We start from the raw sequence: 8400 nt of genomic DNA, 5'->3' as shown, positions 1-8400 counted from the left end.
CGTCGTGGCCTCTGGAGGGTCAGAAAATGTAACAGTCCAGTGAGATTCATCTGGGCTTCTGTGACTTTATTTTAATAGATTCTTTTTTCCAGACCAAGGTTTAGTTTGTTTCCATCCCAGACCGTTTGGACTGCTCACTAGCGCCTCACAGTGGTCATGTGGTGTTACTGTGATGTGTCTGATTTAAAAGCTGGTGTAAAAGATTTTATTCCTGCAAAAAATGAATCCCATCCTGTATTGTGTGTTTTAGTGAAGTGCAGTAGAGCTAATGAGCACAGCGACACCTAGTGTTGGGTGTAGCTCAGTGTAAAATCTTATATTACATTTTAAGGATCGTGATCGTGTCGCTCATTTCCGTGAACATGATTTACCAACAAAACACGTCGTGAGCTACTTGTGACGCCACAAACAACAGGTTAACCTCCCTCTGCGTTCACACGTCTCTGAAAGTGACAAACCCTCAGGTCCTCGTGAGCCCGCCCCCTCAGAGCGACGCCACAGTGGCAGGTCACAGCAGTGTGGTGACGTCACCCGGGTCTATTGTTGGTGTGATACTGAGCCATTTTAAAGGTGTTTATTTAGTTTATTCTAGTTTTTTTTTGGTTTCAAAGCAGAAGATTATAGCAGTGTTTTACAGAGAAGCCAGCAGAGGGCAGCAGAGAGGAGAGTTCCTCCAGGGGCCACGCCTTCTGTCCCAGACGACAATCCCAGACCTGAGGCCGGAGCTGAGGGCGAGAGGAGCACGAGGAAAATACTTCAATAAACAACACGTCAACAACATGTCAACAACACATAAACACGTCAACAACACATCTGCACATCAACAACATGTGAACAACACACCGACAACAAGTCAACATGTCAAAATCACATCAACACACCTGCAACACATCAACAACACACTGACACATATTTTCACTTTTCAGGCTCATATTCTGCTTTAGAACAGACTTTTTCTGAACCTGGGGTTGACCAATCAGGCACAGCCAATCAGAGGGCTGCTTACTTTCGAGATGACGAGAAATAAAAAGATTCTCTGGGGTAGAAGTACTGCGCGCTCGTTGTACTGCGCGCTCGTTGTACTGCGCGCTCGTTGTACTGCGCGCTCGTTGTACTGCGCGCTCGTTGTACTGCGCGCTCGTTGTACTGCGCGCTCGTTGTTGGAAAGCACTTTGGTCGCCTTTGTAAATGTCTCTTCCTGAGTTTGTTCTTTGACGTTTGTGAATCTGTGCTCCAGATCATGGATCCAGCCCTGCGTTGGTGTTTGAAGAGTTTATATCTCAAAAAACACATTTGAACTCCACACTGACATCCCCTCCAGACCCATCGTGTCAACTTCATTTACTTTATTTTACCAGATGCCCCGCAGACACTCTTGACCTTTGACCCCCGCCCAGATCAACAGTAGATGTTTGATTTGTGATTTTATCTGTCAGGGTCCCACCTCTGAACAGTGCAGCAGATCTGAGGTTCAGCCAATACACAGTCCTCTGCTGAGCCACCGTCGCCCTGGAGACGAGGAGGAGAGAGGAGGAGGAGGAGAGAGGAGAGAGGAGGGGAGAGGGGAGAGGAGAGGGGGGAGAGGAGGAGGAGAGAGGAGGAGAGGAGGAGAGAGGAGGAGGAGGAGAGAGGGGAGAGGAGAGGGGAGAGGGGAGAGGAGAGAGGAGGAGAGAGGAGGGGAGAGGAGGGGAGAGGAGAGAGGAGGAGAGGAGAGAGAGGGGAGAGGAGAGGAAGAGAGGAGAGGAGAGGAGGAGGAGGAGAGAGCGGAGAGGAGAGGAGGAGAGAGGAGAGAGGAGGAGAGAGGAGAGAGGGGAGAGGAGAGGGGAGAGGAGAGGAGTGGAGGGGAGAGGGGAGAGGGGAGAGGAGGAGAGGAGGGGAGAGGAGGAGGAGAGAGGGGAGAGGAGAGGGGAGAGGAGGAGAGGAGGGGAGAGGGGAGAGGAGGAGAGGAGGAGGAAGGGGAGAGAGGAGGAGGAGAGAGAGGGGAGAGGAGGGGAGAGGGGAGAGGAGGAGAGGAGAGAGAGGGGAGAGGAGGGGAGAGGAGGAGAGGAGAGGAGGAGGAGAGAGGGGAGAGAAGAGGAGAGGAGGAGAGGAGAGGAGGAGGAGAGAGGAGGAGAGAGGAGGGGGGAGAGGAGACGAGGAGGAGGAGGAGAGAGAGGGGAGAGGAGAGGGGAGAGGAGGAGGAGGAGAGAGGAGAGAGGAGGGGAGAGGGGAGAGGAGAGGAGAGAGGGGAGAGGAGAGGAGGAGGAGGAGAGAGAGGGGAGAGGAGGGGAGAGGAGGAGAGGAGAGGAGGAGGAGAGAGGGGAGAGAAGAGGAGAGGAGAGAGGGGAGACGAGAGGAGGAGGAGGAGAGAGAGGGGAGAGGAGGGGAGAGGAGGAGAGGAGAGGAGGAGGAGAGAGGGGAGAGGAGGGGAGAGGGGAGAGGAGGAGAGGAGGAGGAAGGGGAGAGGAGAGGAGAGAGGGGAGAGGAGAGGAGGAGGAGGAGGAGAGAGGAGGAGGAGGAGAGGGGAGAGGAGGGGAGAGGGGAGAGGAGGAGAGGAGAGGAGGAGGAGAGAGGGGAGAGGAGGAGAGGAGGAGGAAGGGGAGAGAGGAGAGAGGGGAGACGAGGAGGAGGGGAGACGAGGAGGAGAGAGGAGGAGAGAGGAGGAGGGAGAGGAGGAGAGAGGAGAGAGGAGGAGAGAGAGGAGGAGAGAGGGGAGAGGAGGAGGAGGGGAGAGGAGAGGAGGAGAGGAGAGAGGAGAGAGGGGGAGGAGAGAGGAGGAGGAGGAGGAGAGAGAAGAGAGGAGGAGAGAGAGGAGGAGAGAGGAGAGAGGAGGAGAGGAGGAGGAAGGGCAGAGAGGAGGAGAGGAGGAGGAAGGGGAGAGAGGAGGAGAGAGGGAAGAGGAGGAGAGAGGAGGAGAGGAGAGAGGAGGAGGAGAGAGGGGGAGGAGAGAGGGGAGAGGAGGAGGAGAGAGGGGGAGGAGAGAGGGGAGAGGAGGACAGAGGAGGAGGAGGAGAGAGGAGGAGGGGAGAGGAGGACAGAGGAGGAGGAGGAGAGAGGAGGAGGAGAGGGAGGAGGACAGGCGGAGAGAGGGGGAGGAGAGGGGGAGGGGGCGGTAGACAAGAAGAGGGAGGTGGAGAGGAGGAGAGAGGGAGGGTCGGAGAGGAGAAGGAGAAAGAGAGAGAAGGAGGTAGTGGGCGTGATATGGGAGAGAGAAGGGAGAGGGGGTAGAGAGGAGGGGAGAAATAGAGAGAGCAAGAGGGAGAGAAGAGGGGAGAGACGGGGAGAAGGAGAGAACCGAGAGATGGAGGTAGAAAAAGAGATAAAGGGGGAGAAGGAGGGAAAAGGCAATAACAGGCGGAGAGGTCGTGGGACAAAGATGGAGAAAGGGAGAAGATGAGGAAGACAGAGAAGGAAACAGGAAACACGAGGGGAAAAGAGGGATAAGGCGGAGGTAAAGTTTTAGCACATTTGACCTGATGGTGTCTGTTTTCATGTTCAGTAAATTTAGAACAGATCCAGTCTCACATGAAGTACACGGGGCCGACGGCGTCCGGCGGCGTCCAGCTGAACACCGTAGCGTTCCCCTTGATGTTGGTGTTGGAGTGGGTCACGGCGCCTTGGGGGTTCCCCGAGCACTGGGCGAGAAAGAGGAGAGAATCTTGGTCACTACTTCCTGTTAGCGTCACTACTTCCTGTTAGCATCACTACTTCCTGTTAGCATCATTACTTCCTGTTGGCATCACTACTTCCTGTTAGCATCACTACTTCCTGTTAGCATCCCTACTTCCTGTCCAATTTTATCTCTATGTTTTAGCGGAATCTTGCAAAAATTAATAAATACTGTTCTATATTTTATTTTTATTTTTATTTTTATTTTTATTATTATTATTATTATTATAACTTGACTCTAAAGATAAAATATCAATTTTTGGTCTCAGGTTTTGCCCCAAAAATGTGACTTATACTCCAGTGCGATTTATATATGTTTTTTTCTTCATTATTATTCATTTCTTGGCTGGTGTGACTTATACTCCAGAGCGACGTTTACATTTGTCCATTACTATATTGTGCTTCACCTTTCGTCCGAGCAGCCAAAATGTCTTCACTCGCACAATGATTTATCCAGTAACAGATTTAAACTTCGTCTTTTTCTATCTGATCGGATAAACATCTCTCAACTCTACCTGGTTTAGAACCTCTTCCTTCACAATTACACCATTTAAAAACTATTCAGGAAAAGTCAGAATTTGTTGTTTTTCTGTCGCGATACTTTGGATATTTGGGTGTTCTTTTGACAGCCTGATTAGAGGTGATTTATAAATAACTCTTGATTAAACTACATATAATTTGAACTCATTTGAATAATACCAGATCGTAGCCCTGATCATCAAATATCCCATGATGCTGCATTACTGGGAGTGTCATGATCCGTATGATTCCGGGCCCATGTTTTGCCTCCTGTCCTGCTCCTTCCCTCCCTCACCTGCCGGAGCCAGAGCTGGGCTGAACCCCTGGCTCCTCCCGCGTGCACCTGCATCCAATCAGCGCAATCACCACCACCTGCCGTGGATAAGAGGAGCCAGGACCAGACACACGGTGCCAGATCGTCCGCGTGTCCACGTGAATATCCAGCTTGTTTTTACCTTTTGCATTTTGCTCTTTGTATCCTGCTCATTGGATTTTTCATGCTAACCCTTCAGATCCTGTTCTCTGGACCGTCCCAGCTCCCTTGCTCCCGGCTCCACTCCGACCCTGCTTCCTAGTCCTGGTGCAGTCTCTTCTTGTCTTGTTCTTCGCATTCTACACCTCCGGACCCTGCCTTGCACCCTGCTCCTCGTTCTGGCTCTGGTCGCCCTGTCTCCGTCCCCGCACTCCATGACCCTGGACCCTGGCTCGCACTCTTCTGCCCGCACCATCGCCGCACCCTCCGCCCCTGGATCCTGGCCCCGCACCTCGTCCCCTGCTCACCGCCAGATCAACCCACTTTACTGTACATTAATTGACGACTTGTAAATAAACTTTCCCCGAGTCTTGCATCTGTTGGTCGTATTTTCCTGCTTTACGACAGGGAGAGTGTTTGACTGACCTCCAGGAAGCGCGTATCAGGGGGAGGCAGCCACCAGGTACCCAGGGCGCTGAGGCCTCCTGGGGCTCGGGCTTCCAGGAGCACGCCCCTGTACTCTGGCCCCACGATGGTCACTGAGAAAAGAGACACAGGGGTTAAAGGTCAACGTATGACCCCAGGACTGTGGAGGTCATCTGGAATGTTAGTGTAGCAGCTTTTCGTATGATCGCACAACTCCACCACATTTGAGCTTCATAAGACTCAGAATCTGTAAGAAATACTTTTACGTTTTATATTTTTAAACTTTAATACTTTTACTTATGTCGATTTTTTTTCATGGGATACTTTTACTTGAGTATTTCTTTTACTCTGGTATGTGTACTTTTACTTTAAACTCTTTAATTTCTTTCAACTGTAAACTCTTTAAAGTCTTTAAACTCTTTCATCTCTTTAAACTTTTTAAACTGTAAACTCTTTAAACTCTTTAAACTCTAAACTCTTTAAAGTCCTTAGTCTCTTTAATCTCTTTAATATATTTAAACTCTTTAATCTCCTTAAACACTAACCTCTTTAAACTCTTTAATTTCTAATCTCTTTAAACTCTTTAATCTCTTCAAACTCTAAACTCTAAACTATTTAAACTCTTTCATCTCTTTAAACTTTAAACTTTTTAAACTGTAAACTATTTAAACTCTAAACTATGTAATCTCTTTAATCTCTTTAAACAGTTTAAACTCTTTAAACTCTTTAATCTCTAAAAACTCTTTAAACTGTTTCAACTCTTTAAACTCTAAACTCTTCAGACTCTTAAATCTCTATAAACTCTAAACTGTAAACTCTTTAAACTGTTTAAACTCTTTCATCTCTTTAAACTCTAAACTTTTAAACTATAAACTCTAAACTATGTAATCTCTTTAAACTCTTTCATCTCTTTAAACTTTAAACTTTTTAAACTGTAAACTCTTTAAACTGTAAACTCTTTAAACTCTAAACTTTTTAAACTGTAAACTATTTAAACTCTAAACTATGTAATCTCTTTAATCTCTTCAAACTGTTTAAACTCTTTAATCTCTATAAACTCTTTAAACTGTTTCAAGTCTTTAAACTCTTCAGACTCTTAAATCTCTATAAACTCTAAACTGTAAACTCTTTAAACTGTTTAAACTCTTTAAACTCTAAACTCTTCAGACTCTTAAATCTATAAACTGTAAACTCTTTAAACTCTTTAAACTCTAAACTCTTCAGACTCTTAAATCTCTATAAACTCTAAACTGTAAACTGTTTAAACTGTTTAAACTATTTAAACTCTTTAAACTCTAAACTCTTCAGACTCTTAAATCTCTTTAAACCCTTTAAACTCACCGGTGACTGTGCTACCCGGCCCGTACACCCGGGTGTTGGTGAGCAGGGCATAGGGTGGAGGAGAGGTTTGAGGTTCTACGCCCATGTGACGAGGCATCATGTCCTCACAGGCTCCCGTAGGTGCTCCACTGGGATAGGCCTCCACCCAAGACAGGTGGAGCAGCAGTAACCCAAACCAGAGCACACCCATCGGACAGGCTGACGAGGTCTGGTGGAGGTCTGGTGGAGGTCTGTAGTAGTAGTAGCAGTAAAATCCAAAAGAAAATCTGTCAACTGGACAAAAAGTTGTAGGAGTGAAGATGTTTCTCTGCTCGTCCAAGTCTCTTCTTCAGTTGTGGTCAGATTCCTGCTGGACACTGACTTATATCTGTGTGAAGGAGGAGCTAACCACACTGAAACTGGAAACAGCAGTAGTAGTAGGAGTAGGAGGAGGTGGAGGAGGAGGAGGAGGAGGAGAAGTAGCAGCACTAGTCATAGTAGCAGTAGAAGTAGCCAGAAATACTCAAGTAAAAGTAGAGTTACTTCAAATTCTATGAAAGTTCAGGTTTTTACTCATTCAGGTCCGACAAATAAGATAGTGAATCAACAGGATTACTTCAAAAATAATATTACTCAAGTAGAAGTACAATGTAGGGGGCCTGTGTACTTTTTACTCAAGAGTATAAAGTTAATGGGGAAACTGTCTGGACAAAACATCCGAAATATTATTTGAAGTTAAAGTAAAAGTTTTATTCAAGTAAGAGTACTGTTACACTGAACAAAATATTACTTTATTAAGAGTAAAAGTATGACACAAGAACAAGTTAATGAAGTTACTCAAGTAAACATAAGTGCTGAGTCATTCTGGCGACAGTTTAAGGACAGTTTTTAATGTGGACCTAAACGATTCTCTCCGCCTCGTCTCATGAGGCTCAGATATTTACACAGATAAAAGACCAAAACAGACAAATGTTCAACTTTATGGAGGAAAAAGGACAATGTGCTGCTTTTAAACTGTGGAGTAAAATCTGTGCTCTGCATTTGGCCCAGAGTTGAGAGAAAATATGGTTCTTCTCGTTAGGAGCACCACAAACCCTCTGTAGAAAAATGTTCAGTGACTAAAGAGGAGTCTAAAGTAAAGTCTAAGTGGAGTCTAACGAGGAGTCTAAAGTAAAGTCTAAAGTGGAGTCTAACGAGGAGTCTAAAAAGGAGTCTAAAGTAAAGTTCAAAGCAAAGTCTAAAGTGGAGTGTAAAGCAGAGTCTAAAGAGAGTCAAACGAGAGTCTAAAGCAGAGTCTAAACCAAAAACTAAAGAGAGTCTAAAGTAGAGAACAAAACAGATTCTATAGCAGAGTCTTAAGAGAGTCCAAAGCAGAGTCAAAGAGGGTCTAAAGAGAATCTAAAGCAGAGTCTAAAGAGAGTCTAAAGAGAGTCTAAAGCAGAGTCAAAGAGAGTCTAAAGAGAGTCTAAAGCAGAGTCAAAGAGGGTCTAAAGAGAGTCTAAAAAGAGTCTAAAGCAGAGTCAAAGAGAGTCTAAAGCAGAGTCTAAAGAGAGTCTAAAGAGAGTCTAAAGCAGAGTCTAAAGAGAGTCAAAGAGGGTCTAAAGCAGAGTCAAAGAGAGTCTAAAGAGAGTCTAAAGCAGAGTCAAAGAGAGTCTAAAGAGAGTCTAAAGCAGAGTCTAAAGAGAGTCTAAAGCAGAGTCTAACAAATTGAGATTGCACCGGTGTTTTAAATCATCTCTTTGTGGGAGTCATCACTCCTGTATGAAAGGAGTAAGAAATGTGGCCTTGACCAAAATGATCGAAAAGTAGCCGCTATATCTCAGTTTCCTGTGAATATGAGAAATGACAACTGCTGGGAAACAACTTTTTATACCTTTGAAAGAAAATAAGTAAAACATTATATTTGTATTTTGTTCACAGTAACGAGCAGCTTTAGCCTAGTTAGCTTGTATGTTGGGTAACTGTCATTAACAGAAGAGACTTTAATGCATTTAAGCTAAATTTTGCCTTGCGTC

At 46.0% G+C, this 8400-nt stretch overlaps 1 protein-coding gene across 1 annotated transcript; it reads right to left on the bottom strand.

Annotated features, from left to right (window-relative positions):
- Positions 1-604: 604 nt before the first annotated feature.
- si:dkey-251i10.2 (uncharacterized protein LOC562682 homolog) lies at positions 605-6714 on the bottom strand. The gene is made up of 5 exons (XM_033971960.2): positions 6407-6714; positions 5066-5178; positions 3505-3614; positions 1445-1509; positions 605-725 (listed from the first exon to the last, which is right to left on the bottom strand). Exons 1-5 carry the CDS (start codon positions 6594-6596, stop codon positions 619-621), a joined length of 585 nt encoding a protein of 194 aa, XP_033827851.2. The 5' UTR covers positions 6597-6714; the 3' UTR covers positions 605-618.
- Between the last annotated feature and the right edge of the window lie 1686 nt (positions 6715-8400).

The sequence above is a fragment of the Periophthalmus magnuspinnatus genome, chromosome 9 (assembly GCF_009829125.3).
Source record: "Periophthalmus magnuspinnatus isolate fPerMag1 chromosome 9, fPerMag1.2.pri, whole genome shotgun sequence".
NCBI classification, from domain to species: Eukaryota; Metazoa; Chordata; class Actinopteri; order Gobiiformes; family Gobiidae; genus Periophthalmus; species Periophthalmus magnuspinnatus.
Note: the sequence above shows the minus strand (reverse complement) of the source record. Positions and strands in the feature narration are given on the sequence as shown.